This window comes from Papaver somniferum, unplaced genomic scaffold (genome assembly GCF_003573695.1).
Source record: "Papaver somniferum cultivar HN1 unplaced genomic scaffold, ASM357369v1 unplaced-scaffold_137, whole genome shotgun sequence".
NCBI lineage: Eukaryota > Viridiplantae > Streptophyta > Magnoliopsida > Ranunculales > Papaveraceae > Papaver > Papaver somniferum.
The window spans coordinates 22,871,207-22,891,174 of NW_020622934.1; the positions used below are offsets into that span (position 1 = coordinate 22,871,207).

General features: G+C 37.2%; 3 protein-coding genes across 8 annotated transcripts; all 3 read right to left on the reverse strand.

The window, feature by feature from the left end:
• Positions 1–243: 243 nt before the first annotated feature.
• LOC113334784 lies at positions 244–8,996 on the reverse strand. Of its 6 annotated transcripts, none has more exons than XR_003352956.1 (9): positions 8,856–8,996; positions 8,492–8,691; positions 7,707–7,802; positions 7,491–7,586; positions 6,309–6,691; positions 6,114–6,215; positions 5,891–5,956; positions 3,951–5,195; positions 3,219–3,791 (listed from the first exon to the last, which is right to left on the reverse strand). XR_003352956.1 is itself a non-coding variant. In XM_026580983.1 (4 exons), the coding sequence occupies exons 3-4, from the start codon at positions 3,217–3,219 to the stop codon at positions 1,002–1,004; spliced, it is 2,007 nt and encodes a 668-aa protein (XP_026436768.1). In that variant the 5' UTR covers positions 3,220–3,791; positions 3,951–4,125; positions 4,214–5,191; the 3' UTR covers positions 244–1,001. The 6 variants fall into 6 exon arrangements, 3 of the variants coding, with proteins under 3 accessions (XP_026436768.1, XP_026436770.1, XP_026436767.1); XR_003352957.1 differs by having other exon boundaries at positions 8,492–8,687; positions 8,777–8,977; XR_003352955.1 differs by having other exon boundaries at positions 8,777–8,976.
• Positions 300–959, reverse strand: LOC113334701 (ATP-dependent DNA helicase PIF1-like). Its single transcript, XM_026580892.1, has one exon. It carries the CDS (start codon positions 957–959, stop codon positions 300–302), a length of 660 nt encoding a protein of 219 aa, XP_026436677.1.
• On the reverse strand, positions 3,340–5,746 carry LOC113334702. Its single transcript, XM_026580893.1, has 5 exons — positions 5,638–5,746; positions 4,654–5,195; positions 4,208–4,537; positions 3,951–4,125; positions 3,340–3,791 (listed from the first exon to the last, which is right to left on the reverse strand). Exons 1-5 carry the CDS (start codon positions 5,744–5,746, stop codon positions 3,340–3,342), a joined length of 1,608 nt encoding a protein of 535 aa, XP_026436678.1.
• Positions 8,997–19,968: the final 10,972 nt, after the last annotated feature.

A 19,968-nucleotide genomic window follows, 5' to 3' on the forward strand; every position in this document is an offset into this window, starting at 1 on the left:
TTATCCTCGATTGATATTTCTTTGGCATAGAATTTCGTTTACATATACAATTCATCAAATCCGAGGGACATATTCTTTGTTGATTTGACTGCAGGGGCATGTGAATGGTGTACTGTACGGAGTTCTTTCTTAAATGATCGAGTACTTATGGATACAAGTGGAGTGCACATGTGACGTCGGCAAACAAACGTTAATCCATGTTTGCAAAAATGTGACGCTATAATAAAATATTTCTCAGCAAGATACCAACAATAAATTATTATTTTTTTCCATTTAGAATTACATCAATCAAAAATACATCACCCAACTCTATCACATAATTTTAGAACATCTTGAAAAACAACATTTCTGATATACGTTCCAGCAATATCTGGAAGAGCCCCGTTCTTGACTAACACTTTTGTTGTGGTTCTTGAGACTCCCCTGGACAAAGCAACATATAACTGTCCATGACTAAACACATGTTCTTGTAGGTAAACACCAACATGTGGTATGGTCTGCCCTTGAGACTTGTTAACCGTTAGAGCAAAACTTGTGGGAACTGGAAACTGCTTTCGTGTAAGTTTAAAAGGAAGTTTTGAGTCTTTTGGGGGCTCCATGGGTATCCTCCGAATCAACACTCTCATACCTGTGCAACTACCTGTAACAATTTCTGCATCGATAAAGTTTGTGAATAATATTCGGCATAGTAACCTTGTGCCATTGCAAAGCCCACACTTTGGATCAAGGTTTCTCAAGAGAATAATTGGAGCACCTATTTTCAGTATAAGCTTGTGAGGAGGTAATCCACCTGGAGCAATAGTGTTAAGAAAATCTTCTGTCCACAAATTCTTGGGGTCATCTGTTACCGTGTCAAAAGAATGATACACTACCTCTGCTCCTGGGAAGATTTCAATAACTTTCTGATTGAGCTTTTCAACAACGTCATTCTTTGGGGTTATCAAGGCCCTCTGACTCATATAAACTTTGTCAAATGCATTCTCTTCAAGTCTTGGAAAAACCTAGTCAATCAATCTCTTAACAGCCTGCTCTCCATCCCATTCCAACACAATGTCATCTGGAAGCTTCACCATATCTTCCATAACACAGGGCTCAACTCCATCTCCAATGAGAAGCAAAAATTCTAAGAAGTCGGGATCCAATCTTGAACGCATGTTTTCTTTGAGATGAATTACCTTGACATCCTTCCAGAATTTAGCATTGGTTAAGCATGCACTTAATGCCTGTGCTCGTGTGCCATGTTCAATTACAGGCAACACTTGACGGAAATCACCACCCAAAACCATAATCTTACCTCCAAATGGTAGCTCAACCTTAGTTATATCTCTTAAAGTCCGATCTAAAGCTTCAAATGCATATCGATTTGCCATTGTTGCTTCATCCCAAATAATCAAGCTGGCCTTACGAATGAGATCTGCTAAATCAGTGTCCACATGTATGTCACACGAAGATGTTGAGTCAGCTGGTACGGGTATCTTGAACCTGGAATGAGCAGTCCGCCCACCTGGCATCATCGTTGCAGCAATTCCTGATGTCGCCGTTGCAATTGCAATATGTCCTTCAGTTCTTAGATAGGCCAGTATCGCCCTGTACAGGAAAGTTTTCCCTGAACCACCCGGACAATCGATAAAGAATATAGAATTTTCGCGGCGAGAAACTGAGGTCACCACCCTGCTTAAGAGTTAATATATTATTACAAATCAACCCATATACAACAAAATACTAATAAAAGTGTTTAACCTAAGCTTTCTATGTTATCTGTCATCTGAACACACTACCACCACCTTTCTGATTGCTAAGAACTCAAAATGAATGACTCGTGGCGAGTATAACTCAGTAAAATTGAGATTATAATACGAGTATATGTTGCAAGGAATTTTACCTGTCAAATGCATGCCTTTGGTCGTTGTTTAGCTGGCCGATAGCCGACAAATCTTCTGGAGGAATAGGAATCGATTTTTCTTCCATGACCAAATCATTTGTTCCTGAAGTGCCTACGTCTTCGGTGATGGTTGGGAACTTATACTTCTTCATCAAATCTGGACCAAGAGTAGAACTAAGTTCCCGCAACAGAAGATTAATAGCACCTTGTTCTGTGTTGGAGCGGATGTGATCTTCAATCAAGTGTGGAAGGAATTCATCCCATAATTCACGAACTCCGGTCGGGTTCCATAAGGCTAACATCGTGCAGAAAAGCCTTCTCAAAGACGAAGGCATCTGCACTTGTGTTGCTTCAAATAGTGTATCACGCATGGCAGTATCACTTTCTAACAAACCAAGATGCTGCGCCACTTCTCTGTACGTCGAAAAGGTAACAGAACCTACCTTTAGCAGGTCCTCATAAGAAGTTGGGCCCCTAACATTGTTCAGCAGAAGTCTCGGATAGTAATTATTAGTGCAAGTTGAAACAACATTTACTCTTCCAATCACTCTATTATTACGCCGCCTTCTATCCCACTGCCTTAATGACTGATTCCATACATAATGCTCAGGAAACTCTTTGTATAAAAGGGTTCTTGCAAACTCATCTTCTGCGTTTTTCTTAAAATACTCAGTAAGCTTTGTGCGGGATGCCCTCTCTCTCTGCAACACAGCTCGCACAGTCCGTCCTTCTGGAAGTAAAATCTTTTGATGATCCTTAAGGTGTATTTGTAATGAGACTACAGGTGGGCAAATCTTATTCATCTGATATTTGTATATTCTCCAGAGTGCTTCTTGCGGGCATATCCAACGGGCGTCTACATACTGCTTGATCTCATCTTCGATACCTTTCTCACTTGAAACCTCCATGCAGACACAATCCACCCCTTTCCAAACATATTTGTACAAATATTTCACTGATTTCACACTTGAGCAAATATCCACATTGATATGGCAGTCGTACTTCTTTAAAAGCCACGGATTATACGGTACAACCCAACTGTTATTCACCACTTTCCCATTGTGGAGTGTAACTTCTCTACCATCATCTCGCCTTCTATAGATTGGATATGAATCCTCGCCTTCTAAAGTAGCTGGTGCAAATTTCTTCGGAAACTTTTTCTTACACTTCCCGTTCTTCTTACAAACACTATCAACCGACAACGAACACGGCATATGTATCATGTGTTTTAAGACATCCTCATACAGCTCTGGTTCAACATCTGGATCGGGTATTTCTGCTCGAACAACTTTATCGTAGTCATCTGGGCTACGTAGCTTGTCTTTCTCATCTGGCATATGAATCCTCGCCTTCTAAAGTAGCTGGTGCAAATTTCTTCGGAAACTTTTTCTTACACTTCCCGTTCTTCTTACAAACACTATCAACCGACAACGAACACGGCATATGTATCATGTGTTTTAAGACATCCTCATACAGCTCTGGTTCAACATCTGGATCAGGTATTTCTGCTCGAACAACTTTATCGTAGTCATCTGGGCTACGTAGCTTGTCTTTCTCATCGAGAATGATAAGAATATGTGCATGTGGAAGACCTCTTTTTTCTGAAACTCAATGACATGAACATGTGCTACAACCTTTCCTAGAACCCCCTTAGTGAACAGATCCGTCTTCAATTCTCCAAACTTAGAATGAAAGACTCTCGTCGTCAAATCTGGCCTATCATGTGCTTGTTGCCCTGGTGTTAATTCCTTCTGGATCTCCTCCCACTTAGGATTACATGTCATGGTTATGAAAAAATCAGGCTTTCCATACTTCTGAACCAATGCCATGGCGTCATAATACCTTTGATGCATATCACGTGGGCTTCCTGTGTAACTTGGAGGCAGAATAACCCGCTCTCCAATATCACCTGCAAAGAACCACCACAATTTAGAGAAATCTAAAAGATAAACTTCAACTACATAATCATAGAAATGACAGTTTATGAAATCACATTTTCACATATAAATTCTATAATGCGAAGTCAGTAATTGTAGTTTAACTTATATAATCATAGCCTTTGAGTTACCTGTATTTGCATCTGCCTTGTCAAGAGCACCAGAGTACCAATCAGCTCGGAATGTCCTTTGGTTATCTCGAACCCATCTCAACTTCATTGTTGAGATCTTCACGTAGTTATCGACCACATATTGCTGTAGCAATTTCCCAGCACGTAAGAGAATCGAGTGATCATTTTCTCGAATCTAATGACATCAAGTTAATTAGTTAGTAAGATGCAGTCAAAGAATCTTAGGTCTGAGAATTTACTAATTCAAAGTAAATTACTGTTACATGTAGCATATATGCATAATATGCCCGACAACTAATCCTTCTAGCGTTGTCGGAGAAAATTGTCAAATCCCAACCAAAACTCCCATAAGGAAGTAGCAATGGGTATTGTAGTGGATCGTATAAACATGCCGTATCGGGTACATTCAGAAGTTGTCCAGAATTTGTTTCAACAATGATGTCCCTTGGAAGCACTTCACTCGGATCTTCTCCTCCAACTAAGATAGCAGCAACTTGCGGTGATGTTGGCATGTTATATTGACGACGATAAGTTGGCTGCTCTTTTATATGTAGACGAACATCATGCAAATCATTAACTTGTGAAATCTGGCGAATAACACGCACGTAGGGGTTGCATCTGTCCAACATTCCTTTTAAGATAGCTAGAACTTGCCTGTTAAGCGGTTCTTCACTTGTTGTTGACTCCTGAGCCTGAGCCGTACCTTGTCATTCTTGGCAGCAAACTGTTGCTCTTTCATCCGGTTCTCTAATTCATGTTCGGTGTCGTATATGTACATTTGAAGGAACCTTGGTCTATCACTTGGTTCTGGTATGAGACTCCCAATCTTGTGATACATAGTACCTTGAGCACGATATGTATACACTCCCTTCCTAAGATTAGCCGTGTTATGGTCGATACGTACCCCGATTGATGTGAAGGCAAAAACATGGTTGTATGCACGAATATTATGCCTAAAATGAAATCCCTCTTCTGATTGTGCAGTATATAGCAACATATGTTCTGGAGGTACCGGCAGATTTGGTAGACTGACTTTTCCATTCAAACAACAGAACTGCTTAGTCTCATGGGGAAACAGCTTAGCACCACAATGGTCACACGACCTAATGTTATTCAATTTCAGGCGTGGAAGAGAATGTAAGTCGATGAAACCCCTTGCAGAGTTGTGAAATCCTTTATTAGACAAATTTGTCCCCCTTCCTCTACTGTTGTTTGCAATAGTAGATTGAGGACCCCGTGATTGACCTACAACACATTACAGAAGAGAATAATAGTTGACACCCGAAAGATCAAAAAGACAATAAGCATAAACTGTCCTATTTAATAATTGCAAGTTCCAGAACGGATACTTCGCAGCCAGCATGTTCAGATAGTGTCTCATAAGATTCTCTTTATGCTATTACTGGATTCAATTGAACAGTATAATCTAATTTGTAGAACTATCAGTTGAAGGGTTAAAATCTGTCCATTGTAGCATTTCTAATGTCAAATCAACAACCTGGACACTCATAACTAATTGCATAGTCCAGAATACCATAGTCCAGTACACTATTTCGACAGAAAAGTTTTTTGACCTACCACACATATATGCAGAGAAGATACACACGCTATATCTTTTAACATTTTTAATTTAATAAATTTTAAACTACACTAAATGGAGGGTGAGCATGTAAACTAAAAAGCATACAGTTACAGAACGAATACTTCGCAGAAAGCATGTTCACATAGTCTCTCAAGAGTATAATTACATTACACGTTGTTTTCAGATAACAAATATATGCAGCTATTGTTGTCATTGCAAAGTCCAGCAAACCACAATCCAGTACATTATTTCGAGAAAACAAAACAAAAGAGGAACTAAACACAGACGCAGGATAATAGTTTACATTTTATTAGTATGCAGTAAGAATACAGAATCGTTAAGAACTGCAGAATCTTACCTCTCTGCCTTACAGGTTGTCTTTCACTGTCGTTTCGTTGATTAAATTGAGGATTGTGCAGTTGCCCTACAATAATCATAACACCGTGCAGTAAGAATTACTACTAAGAATTCTAAAACAAATCCCTATATACCATCTCCACCAGCACTATGTTTTCTAATCCATGTAGCACTCATAACTCCCTGCAAACATGTTTGAGTTTTAATGTTTGTCAAAAACATACCTTCTTGCATATCCTCTTGGTGACTCTCATCCAGATCGTCTCCTGTATCGTTGATTTGCTCATCAAACTCGAGCATATCGTCAAATGTTGTATGTATGGGAGCTACACAGGTTGGAAATTATGCACGGCTTGAGCAGTTATTGAATTGTATTATATGTTTGGTACAATAGAAAAATTCAAGTACATACAACTTACCTCTGTGTTCAGGCCCAACTCCATATACCCTTCGCTGGTATTCATTACTACTGTTGAGATGCGACCGATAAGTATCTCAACTTCTGCCTGCACATGTTCATGCATAACATGTTCAAATAAGCTTGGTGAAGTGTTGCTCGCTATTGATGAAGGAAGGTTCATCTTGTCTTTGGCGGCTAAGTACCGATTACGATCACGCTCCCTTTCAATCAACCTCTGTCCCTCCGTCATATCCTGCCGACGGGTTCTTTCCCGAACACGGTTCCTTTCTCGTTCAATCGACCTCTGCTCTTCCGTCATATTTAGCCGACGGGTTCTTTCTCGAACACGCTTCCTCTCTTGTTCATCTGCCAGATATTCTTCAGAAATGTCCCGTCTCTGAACTACAGAGTTCCATAACAATACATGCAAATCTGATCAGATATAAGGATTATTTTAAAAGTGTTAAAGATAGAAAATGAAAGAAAATGACGGGACACCCATTCAAAGCTGACCAACGTTGGGACTGGGACCATCTAGTGAATCTGCTCACTAAAGCATTACCTTAAATCAGTCCAAGAGTAGATATGTATCCTTATCAATGTTTACACTATGAAAAGGAATAGACAGGAGTAACATTGCAGTGTAGAGAAACCACGATGAACCCATGGAACTAAACTGGAGATGTTTATATCCCGTGGAACTAAACCACACTGTGTCTTGCAAATGACAGAAAATTCATTGTCAACTAATATATGTGATGGATGCATACATATTTTTAAAACTGATTCTCTTTTTTTTTATTCTGATGCAAGTATTTTTTACCAAGACATTTACATTATTAGTACCAAAAATTATCTCTTTTTTCTTATTTTTAATTAGAAATTACTCGATCCAGATGTATGCTTTCCCTAGCGTATCCACATTCCATACCTGATTTTAAGTGTATCTGGAGGGTTATTCATTTGGTAGGAGGCCTATTTACATCATAGCCCAACCCCTTCACTGTACCTAGAGGGTTATCTACATATAAAGATATTGGATGCATCAACCAAACTAAGACATTTTTTGTACTTGTTCCGTTTCGTAAGACGACTATGGGTTGCCTATGTTTTACTGGCCTTTTGGTAGATTAATCCACTACTATCCGATGCAGGAGGGTTTCATAAGTTCAGCAACCAAATCTGCTAACTACAACATTACCTTCATTCAACAGTCCTGCTGTGTTTCCACGTCCAATGAATCTTGGGCTTCGGCGAGGAATGATTACTCCAGCTGAGTTAGACACTTGAACACTTGCTGCACATGTAAAAAAGCTATATATAATAAGCTTATGTTGTAAAATCCCTGTGTATGGTTATGTAATGAGGTTTTCAGCCAACTAAATTCGGCAACTATATCTGAAAACTGCAGCATTACCTTTATCCAAAGATTCGTCTGTGTTTCCGCATCCAATAAACCTTGGGCTTCGGCGAGGAATGAATCCTCCAGCTGAGTTAGAAAATTGAACACTTGCTGCACATGTAAAAAAGCTAGCGATAATAAGCATAAAAATTATGAAACTTGAGCCAAACAGGCCAATGTGTAGCTAGTGTGCGGAGCTGGGCAATCGTGTTGCTGCAAGGAAAAGCTACAGTTTGACACATTTCGCAGGCACATTCTTATTTGGTGGATCTACTGTGCATGTCATGGTACTAAGTTAGGGCGGCACAAATATAAACGAATATACGAACCTTACACAACTTGCATCCCATAAAGAAAACGACATAAGTTAAATGGCTTAAGAAAATCGATGAACGAAAGACTGGAGATACCCTGAAATGAAGGTGTGTGCTAGGTAGAGGTGATTCATATCAATCTCATTCAATTGTCACATCTAAATGAGAAACCCAATATAATAAGAATCTTAATGGCAATAAATCTGAATCACATTGCACCTTATTGTGTTTCAAGAATCTTTATGAAATAGGACATTGCTAATATGGCACTAATTCACATCTTCTCATGTGCATGACACAATATATACAGTAAATGGATATTTCAATTTGATTTTCAATCAAAAACCATCTGAGCAAAAAGGAAGGTAAAGGGAATGCAATCAGTGGTATTAGTAAGATGTAAAAAAGCTATCTATAATAAGCTTATGTTGTAAAAATCCTTGCTTAATGGTTATGCGATGAGCATTATTGAATCAGTAAACTTACAGCTTGTACTGGCTTCATTAATTCTTGTCTTCCGTTTTTGATAAGCAAGACGCCGTCTTTCATCGAACTCCTGTTTTTGTTGTCCAGTGATTTTCTCTTGTTTTGATTTGTTTTGAGCACTCCACAGTTGTTTTTCCCTATCACGCAGCTCAATAAGTCTTGGGCTTCGACGTACGCCATCTTGCGATGAATCCATCTATCTACATATCAATACAGGTACACACAGAGGTATCAATATGCAAAACCCAAAACAGTTACGAACCCTAGTAATCAAATCATACATACCTAAATCGTTTACCAGAAGAGAAACCAGATCTTGTGTCTTGCTTCCCTCAATTAGAAATTACAATACAGAATCACATACCTATCGAAGTGATTGCATGAAAACGAAAAAGAAACTTGAGGCGCAGGTTAATTTCACATTCAATGGAGTGGATCGATTGAAGAAATCTGCTGCGGAGAAACTGAGAAAGGAAAGAAGGAGGAGAACTTGGTAAGAAGTGAGTTTTGATAGGGGTATATTTGTCGAGTAACCAAAAAAAAAAACGCCTGTGACGGAAATTTTTAGAGAATATTAGATCATCTAACGGTCCATATTTTGAGATAAATGATATCTAACGGCTTGTGTTACTTAATTCTTAGAATTTTGATTAGGCTTGCGCTCATTAAAGGGGGGGAGATGTTTATTTTCACATGCTCAAAAGTAGGCCTCAGTGATCTCCGGAAGACTTTCACGTCAGCAACTAGGGAGTTCAGAGTACAGGTGGCTGAAAAAAATGTATTCCAGTAACTAAGCATCATATATTTCACTCACGGTACAAAACTTTCCTCTCTCTCTTGAAACTACCTAAATGAAACCAGCTGTTCCGCCTCCTCCATTTTGTATAAGATTGATCACAGTGGATATTCAGATCTGACATGGATTTGAATATCATTCTTATAGTTTTTATGGTTCAAAATGATTGCTATTTCTTGCGATCTTTAGAAGCTTTTAGGGTTTTTGTTCTTTTGTACTTTCTTGATGGCTCGTTCATATATATATAGCACGAATGGTGCTTATTTCGATCGTAGCAATCACTTCAAATAGATCATTGAAGACGACTTGCTCCGGAACGACGTAGTGCTAATTTTCTACGAAGATCGAAGGCTGTCGGTTTTGGTCTTGATGATGATGTAGCGCGCATATTACTCCTCTTTCATGGATGATTTTAATCTTTTTGGAGAAGAAAAAGACGCAAGTTCAAGTAGCTAGATCAAAATTCAAAAGCCATCGCGCAAATATCATCAGTTTTTTATGCGAACGCCATACAGTTGATACTTATTTTGTATCGCATGTTCTCTTGTTTTTGTGAGTGTATGTTTCGCAATTCCATGTTTTTCATCTTTTGATGTATTTGATTATGATATATCGTGCCTGTTATCAATAAAATTAACGGAAAATGGGTCATTTGTCCAAATATTTTTAAAACATGGTTCAAATGGACGAGGTCCCAACACTAGTAGAAAAATGACCTTTAGACACGGTAATTTACCGTGTCCAAACGTCTATGGCCACGGTGTTGCATTTTCTGGAAAACCGTGACCAAAGGCTGCGAGGCCAAAAGTCACAGCTTCTGGTCACGGTAATCTACCGTGACCAGAACTTTAAATAGTCACGGAATTTTATCATACACCGTGACAAGTTTGCTCATTGGTCACGTGATGTTGAAATACACCGGGACAAAATCTGTTCAATGGACACGAACTTTTGTTTACACCGTAACTAATTTGTATGTTAGACACGGATCCCAAATATTCACTGTGTCTGAACAATATACGCACTGATTAAGATACTTTGATGTTGGGCAAAGTTTTGAGTTGGAAACATCTTTATTCCTTATTTACAAAACAAAATAGGCAAAGCAGCAATAGTATCTGAATATAATTGTACGAAACATGGAACTGAATATGATTGTATGGTGAAAAATCACAATATTTTACATGTTTCTTGATATATACATTTTACTAGAGTGAATAAAATCAATATCAAATTATGTTTCTCCTAAAAGAGTAGGAAAGGCAGCCTCCAACAAGCTGCAAACGAAGATACCACTAAAAAAAAAAAACTCAATTTACAGTACAAGATCTTAATATACTGCGGAAGTGTGTAGTAATTCGTCGAAATTCTAAATCGTCTCTGCAGCTGATCTGAAAAGCTTAAGCAAGCATTTTGATTAAGATGCACACCCACTGAAAACATTCATGTAAATTTTCTCTTATTCCAACTATACAAAAAGAAGAAATAATCATTGATGGCAGCATCGATGTTAGCTTGCAAATCTCAGAGCAAAGATATGGAACTCATACACTGGTAAAGTCGAAACCAGCAATAACGAATTATAATGGAGGCTCCCCCTTGATTTGTTCCTGGATCACAATAAAAAAAATGAGCATGTGGCAGTAGGTGGTACCTTCAGAAACACATCTGTTTCTTTCTAATGTACCAAGCATCATTCAAAGTTGGACAATGAGAATAATTTTTCATAATAAGGAAAGAGTAACCCAATGTAATGATAAGTGGTTTTCCTTGACAGTGATGGATAATAAAGAGCCATATTGCAATTGAAAAGAATCAAAAGATGCATGTGCACCAGCACAAACAGACAGATATGACGGATATTCAAGTATAGTTTACCTTTCCCCAGCTATACTCATCATTTCTCTTGTTTTAAAACAAAACAAAAGAAACTACCAGTACAAGGTTTATGAAACAACCCCATAAAGTGCAGAGTAATTAAGAACAACCAGTTAAAAACCCTTCATCAAAAGGTTCCACTGAAATGAACCTGCAAGTTAGGGACTGACCCAAGGGGGCAGAATGTTAAAAAAATAGCTAGAGAACAAGCAAATACATAATTAATGATGGGTTACAAAAAAAAAGGCAAGTTGTCACAAGACAGTTTCATACGCGATTGCTGGATGTAATGCCTAGTGTTGCTGAAACAATAAAATCAACTATCAAGTATAAGTATTTCATATTCGTAAATGGAAACGGTCCACAACTTGGATTATCCTAATATTTAACATTCAAAAGTAAGTTTATTTGTTTAAACTGCCTGCAATTATGGGTCCCGTAAAGCCTATGTTTTAAGGAAAAGAAGCCTATGTCTAAAATCAATCACAATACGTAGGTATATAGATAATGAATCAAATGATCATTTACTTTAGCATCTAGCATGTAGGCTTACTTGAGAGAGAGAGAGAGAGTTTTTTCTGAAAGAATTTAATGCTTTTGCAAGTTATGTATTTCCAGTGCCAGGCCTTTCTTGAAGCGAGATTTCCTGTCAACAAAATCAAAATGTTAACTGTGAAGATGCGAAAGTTTATGAAGATAAAAAAATTGGTACGATGAAATTACCTTCTGTTAATCTACCCCCAAAACTTCCAATAAATCAGGATGTTTAATTAGGCAGCTTAAATTAAACAAGTAAATAATTTTGAAATTATTTTGCAAATCAAATAATTTATACAGAACATGCAAGTCACCTAGTAAGATTTTGAAAGTGTTTCTCGAGCTTTATGTTTCTCCATTATTAATCCAAGTGCCACGACTTCCCATTTACAAAACGAAGCCAGATGATTAACCCTGCAATATGGCCAAAAAGCATTCCAAGATCGACATTAAAAAAAATATATCTTGCAAAAAAAAGAGACCATATTGCCTATTAATTAAGTGCAAGTTTCTACAATATAACACAAAACTAGAAGAGAACTTTCTTTCAAAACCAAACTCTTAATGTTTCATTTTTGTTATCTTTCTCGTCATTAGGCAGTGGCAAAAGAAGGATCAGTTTTATGTTTCTGGTTCACTGTAACTTCCAAGGTTCTAGTAGAGCTTACCTAGTTCATGCCCCTCTTCCGATTCTTCCAATGTTCTTGAAGGGATTACCTAGTTCATGTCCCTCTTCCAATTCGGCAGGTACAAGTGATTGCTACATCGTTGTTTACAGGATTATTGATAATTCGGAGCTTGACCATTTCCTAAATTTCCTGAAATCCAAAACAAATAATAAAGGATGAGATAGAGACAGATAGACAGACAGACATAAAAGTACCCTGAGAGAGTATCGTTTCTTTAATTTGACTAAAAGACTTTAGAAGCAAGGCAGGAAGATATAGTATCACCTGGAAACCGCTTTGTCAGTTCAACTTTTCCTCAAGGCACACGATTAATAGGTAAATTGTTACATTCATTCAGAAAGATATTTTAAATTGTTATTCATGGAAGTTAAATTAATTAACAAAAGAAAGTATAATCAATTATTCTCTGGTATAAAATTGTAGTAAGTCAACTTACTTGCATATGGGCCCTAATAAAATTTACATATTGAAACTCAGATTGATCTGCTCTGCAACATAGCCTGGTTGAAGGGTAAGGAAGCATATCTTAATTCTTTGCCAACGGACACCTGTGGTTGCGGCATAAAGATTTACATGAAAAAGAAAAAGGAAAAAAAAAAGGGAAATGATTAAATCTCTTGTATATATAGCTATAGTTTTCCATTTAGCTGAGCAACCAGTCTCTTATCATGTTATTGAGGATCTTTGCTGCTGAGGTGCCTGGATCAAAGAGATCATGTAAGAACCAAGGGTCCAAGACCAATAAGCTCTAGATGGAGAAAAAAGTAGGCTTACAAACAAACCTGTCAGAATGAACTCAGTTTTAGGGTTATCTTCATCAACAAAGCCATAGTTTATCAAAAACTTTAAATTTGGTTGTGAAGCATCGCCTTACGGCTGTTTCTGAGCCAAAAAAAGGTGGCCTTGGAGGAAATAGTTTCAATTTTCGTGCCAAACTAATTTATTGTTGCATTAAGAAGTTACAGAATTCAGAATTAGTTCACGAACCTTCGCTGTTCATCCCACTAAAACAAACTCAACATGTACAATGGGTTTACAGTCTATAAAACTTGCATCAATTGCCCTTGATATGGTATTATGCATCCAAGTTTTCAGATAAATGAATTTTGTATGACAAGTGGATGAAAGATATGCAGGAGAACAGTAATCACACCACTTAAAATATCAGTAAGATACTGAAAATCTCAGCTGAGGAGACAAAAGTTACCTGCAATTGAACATATATAATTGACCGACAACAAAACTAGAGCTCTAAAATCTGATATGGAAAGGCCTCGGTAAGTATAACATACAGGTACTACTGCAAAATCAAATCAAAGTCACATTAGGTTAAGGATATAGTATCCATTGAATTAAGCACCAAGGAAAAGGAGTGTAATCTCAGGAAGGGGAGTTGGATTTTTTTTATACAGCCTTATAAGTGCAATAATCTGATGTCAACTGGATTAGTTGCCATTATGATCTTTGGGTTCACTGTCAAAGAATCTTTGGGTTCACTAAAAAACTTAGAAAACCATTTCATCATTAAAACAAGATACTGAGGAAGAATCTAACTTACCATTCACATAAAGAAAAGGCATGGATCTCCCACACTCTAGCAATGCCTATTTTAGGGTACCTAATTTTAAATTCAAACAAAATTAAAATCGGAAATATAATGTGCCATGATTATAAATAAGAAAACCCATAAAATACAAAGAATTCACAAATTCAACACTAAATTTATTACATCTATTAACCAATAGTGAGTCCAAAAATTAACGATTTCAGACTCTTAATAGAAAACCCAAGCCGCTCGAACTAAATCGAACATCAGATTCATCATTAAATAGCAAATGCATTGTTAATTTACTCCGAATTCCTCAAATGTTAACCATAAAATTTCCTGAACTATGTAATTTCTATGTAGAGGAAGACAAAAACATTGACTGACTGATTAGAACTTCCGATTCAAACTCCATAGGAACAGAATATCAGATCGAACAATCAATCAATATAGATAAAATAAAGTTTTTATTCGGGATTGAATTTAACGCGAAGAGAAGAAGTAAGAAGGTGGGCGGAGTTGAAGGAGAGATCGTGGGAGACTGGGAGTGTAGAAGGTGGGTTAGAAACCAAAGCGGTTCTAACTTTTGATCATGTTATGGATTGATGTACGTAGATTAGACACGAATTGGATGTACCCGTATCCAAATATATATGAAATGGCTACGGAAACATGTTTACCCGGGACTATCAATATTTTAGTCACGTTTATAGATAGAACCGTGACAAGGTCAACCGTGACCAAAGAACATAATTGTACTAGTGCAAGTGCTTCTATAATGGTGATGCTGAACTTACAACCTTTGGGATCATTGGAGTATTTGGAAGTGACGAAGATTTCGAGTAATGTTGAAGATTAGGCATGTGGAATATGATCTACTAAAGTTTAATTATCTTTTTTGTATTCCATATGTATTGATAGTTTTTCACTAAAATTGACAAAGAGGGAGATTGATAGAGCATTGTTCGGTCGAACTTGCATGCGTTGCTATCTCAAGCATGTTTGTCAATGTTAGTGATCAAAACTATAAGTCTTGATTTCTGATCTATTATAGCTAAGTCTCGGACTAGGATAGAAAGTGAAGTTGAGCAATAACTCCATGGCGATTCATCATACAAGACGAAGAAATACTCAAGGAACCGGTGGAACTTCATCAACTAAAAGGTATGTGGAGACTTGAACTTATATATCACTCAAAAGTCTATCTACTCTATCTCCTACTCTTTGAGACAAAAGTCGTTTGCTATATATAGACTTTGATTATACACATTTGGTATTTCGAGCCGAGTATACCTCGCCTATCTATATCTCGAAATATGTGTTGGTAAGCTTTTCGCTTCAACCGAGTTTATCTTTACCTAGTGACAAAAGTCATGATATGTTCCAATCACTTTGAAAATTGCTTTGACGAGATATGGTATAACAACTATATAATGTCCTCTAAGAATGTTTCGATGATTGGAATGAGAGTTTAGATTATATAACCAATGGTGGACATAAATATTGTTGTGGAAACACATTTATGTACAAGTCCTATTCCTTGAACCAAAGTTTGCGAACTTTGTTGATCAAGAGAAATGGAATGTAGCGTCAGCCAGGTCCGCGAACTCAGTCCGCGAACCGGCGGAAGTTTTCGTCCGAGAATTTATACTGAAGTTTGTGAACTCCTTCCGTGAAATTAAGTCCGCGAACCCAGTCCACGAACATGAGTAGGTTATATCTAAAGATGTTGATCGTGAGCTAATACTTATAAAGACTAAGGAATGCAGTATGCAAACCGTGGCTATAAAGTTCATGTACCGATTCAAGTGAATCATATCATCTTTGCTTCAATCGGGTCTTGTATAGTACATGAGATTTCCTTGCAATTGAACAACTCTCTAACTAGTTCATTTGAAGTCATTTGAACTAGTTATGGTGAAGAGGAACATGGTTGATATGAAATGCTCATATGGCTAACCATTTGGTTAACTATTATTGAACCAACAAGTGCATACGTTTGGGTACGGTTAACAAACCTAGAAACGTGCATTTCAATTGTGTGTAACAAGCTAAGTGTTCGATCTAACGGTTGAAAGATATTAGCTTGAATCTAAATCAGGTTTTTCATCTAACGGTGAATATTGATTGCTTTGTTACCAAGGTAACATTGATTGGAAACCCTGATTTGAAAGACTATATAAGGGGAACTCTAGTATCTGTGCAAAACTAATCCCCACACCTTACGTGTGATACTAGTTTGCGTTCTAGAGTCGATTCTCCTTTAACCTTTGGTTTTCTTCTTCTAAAACCAGGTTAACGACTTAAAGACTTCATTGGGATTGTGAAGCCAGACCGATACTACTTTTATCGTAGTTGTGTGATATGATCTTGCATCTTCTATCGTACGACTACAATCATATTGATTGGCTTGAGATTGATATCTCCGATAGGCAAGATATAAAAAGTAATCACAAACATCTTCATCTCATTATTTGCGATTCCGCAACATCTTGTTTCGCTACCATACGATTAAAATTGTTGTGAGGTGATTGATAACTCTAGGCTGTTCTTCGGGAATATAAGACCGGATTATCAATTGGTTCCTGTTCTCTTGATTATTATCAAAAGATGGAACAAAACCTTTAGGGTTTATCTGTAGGAGACAGATTGATCCTTTGATAGACTTGTCTGTGTGAGACAGATTTGTTTATTATCAAGTCTTCGACTTTGGGTCGTAGCAACTCTTAGTTGTGGGTGATATCAACTAAGGGAATCAAGTGCGCAGTATCCTGCTGGGATCAGAGACGTAGGGAGTACAACTGTACCTTGGATCAGTGGGAAACTGATTGGGGTTCAACTACAGTCCAGTCCGAAGTTAGCTTGGAGTAGGCTAGTGTCTGTAGCGGCTTAATATAGTGTGTGTTCAATCTGGACTAGGTCCCTGGGTTTTTCTGCATTTGCGGTTTCCTCGTTAAAAAAATTCAGGTGTCTGTGTTATTTCTTTTTCCGCATTATATTGTTTTATCTTTATAATTGAAATAATACAGGTTGTGCATTTAGATCATCAATTAGAATATTCAACCTTAGGTTGTTGATTTTCATTGATTAATCCTTGGATATTGGTCTTTGGTACCATCCAAGTTATTCCTTGTGTTTGATTAAAGACTCGTTGATTTCTATTAGCTCGAGTAAATCAAAACAAGAGAGAGATATTAACTCCTTGAGATACTTTTACCTAGATTGAGTCTGACTGTCTAGTTAATTTTCTAGAAAGTATTTCGGAGTTAATCCATTCAGATTGCTAAGCGAAATATTGGGTGGTGTTGTTAGACACCGCTTTTTCAATAATTTTTCCATCAAACATGAATAAAATGTTTAAATAAAGATTTTACTATTTTATTTTGGAAGAAACTTTTTTGAGTTGAGAGTAAATAAAAGATAAAGTTTTACCCACCCGATGCGCTCTGGGCCTCTGGCCATTTTGATGAACTATCTAACCCTTTAGAGTCTAGAACACAAAATTGATTGTGAACTTTTCAGTGAAACCATTGATGTCACCACAGGCGTAAGAATTTAAAATTACGCATGCCGATGGGGGTTGTTGCGTCCAACTCAACATCTAGTCCTAGTAGGATAGGGAACATGCATAAGAGAATTAATACTCTCATTTCTATTGATAAAAAGTTTTTTCGACTATCCTGTAGCAAATCCATTCCTTCTTCAAATATTACCCTATCTGAGTTTCATTTTCATGGAAAGCTAAATGGTTCCTTCACCTTTAACCTAGCCACATATCTCCAGAGTTTATTGTTCGATGCTACAAAAAATGATGATCTCGGAAAAAGAGTGTGGAAATATGAAGATGATCAAAAATGGTTTTGTGCAACAAAGCTGTGCAATGCAAATGGTTCCTCCACCCTTAACCTAGCCACAGATCTCCAGAATTTATTGTTTGATGCTGCAAAAAATGATGACCTCGAGAAAGAGTATGGAAATATGAAAATAATCAAAAATGGTTCTGTGCAACAAGGATGTGCAATGCAAATGGATATTACTTGCATATCACGCTTTCTAGATCTAGTCCCAAATCTTACCCTTCATCTTTCTTCATTCCCTATGGACCACGTTTTGAAGGTTGGTTTGCCATTGCTGCTGCTATGGAATCAATCTTAGCTTTCTATTCATCTTTGACAAAACCCAAACCAATATCCTTAAACCCATTTAAACAAACTCCCTAGATCTTCACCAATCCTGAAACTTCATATGCACAATCACTGTTTTCCCAAAATAAATTGTCAAGTCTGCAACCGTTACAAAAATTATCCAATTCTCCATTTTTCTGTGATTTATATGCAGCACCATGTTCTGTCCAGACAAAGAACTCCAAATTTGTATGCTTTATTAATCTTGAGCACACATACACATACATCGGTAAAAGTGGGACGATGCTTTCATCATCTCATTGTCCAAAAGGGCGGAGTCATCGCATATATTGGAAATTTATTATGCTCAGAACTTCAGATTCTAACACCTTTTGAATTGTTTCCTATAAATCGCACCCAAGGTATCGTCCATGTTGATGACAAATTACATGCAGATTCAGAATACAAGGTTACTATAGATAGGGTCATATATTCTATTTTCAGATGGCATAATCAGATATGGAGTTCTCCGGTACCCCATTACTATGATTTTCACATCGAAATCATTGGGATTTCGTTCCAGTTTTGGTCGCCTAAAGTCATTCACGCTGTGGGAAACATTTGGTGCAACACTTAATCTCCAAGATCTGCATGCAATGCGCATGAAGATTAAAAATAAGAATGACATCAACTCAATTTCAAGGTGATCAATATCTTTGCAGGCAAACGAATATTCACGGCCCATGTCAGCGTTGCAGAAAATTCAACAACTGATGAAAGTACTTTCCTTATTATTCCACCTACAAATCTGGATCTAGCAGTTAATAGTGTAGCTGTGGTGCATATTTTGATGGAATACATCATAATGAAGAAAAGAAAGTTTCTTCAAACAACTAGAAATACAACTGCATGCAAGGCCGGTTCAGCATCACCAGTTTCTCTAGAAGATTTCACGGGAAATTTTATGGGAAAAAATATTTCCTCAAACAAGTTTGACAATGTCAACCGGAGTAAAGAAAAAGAACAAGAGGAAGCCCAGGAAAAGAAGAAAGTCCAAATCAACGTGTGGAAAAACTTAACCTGAACAGTAATTCTGTCGCATCAGCCACTCCTACAGCTAACGTGGCAGATGACATGAGTATTGAATAATGGTTTCAAAAAAATGGAATTGCAGCATCACATAAGGATTAATCCGCACAATCAATCAATACAGTTAAAGATTTAAGATGACTTAATTTGAACAAGATAAACTATGCATAACAAGTCTGTCTCTACAATTAGGGATCAAAGTTTGAGCATATCTTTTGTTTCTTGTTCAATCAATGTCACAGGACTTCATCCTGCATAGGCAATGGATACATTTTCTACAAGAATTTAAGAAACAAGAAATTACCTACAACTAGTTCACTCAAATCATATTATGCTTATCCAACTCTGTCTTCTTGATTTCTTATAATGGCACATGTGAATAGAACAGTTTACCTTTACTAGGAGTCAGTTTACATACCAAAGGACTAGAACAAAAACATGACAAGATCAAATAGGCACAATTTCCAGAGATATACCTTTACTAGAGCATCTTGTACAGGTCTTTCCACTTTTCTTTAGTCCAGCACCACCTAACATAAAGCTTCCCTTTTCTTCTTCTGAATATTTTCCAAGTCAATCTACAAAGAGAGACAATAGAAATGATAAAAAATGTTAGGGACCTGGTGCTATATGTAAATTAAAAAGGTCAAAGGACAGTTTGCAATTTTGAAAGTGGATTAACAGTTGCGGAAACATACAGGAAATCAAAACTCCAGTGATGTGAAAGATGGCTGTTAAAATCCAGATTCAAATATTTAAAGTTTCATTGGAGGAAGCACATCGAACGGATTAGTTATATGTGGATGGGTTGCTTAATG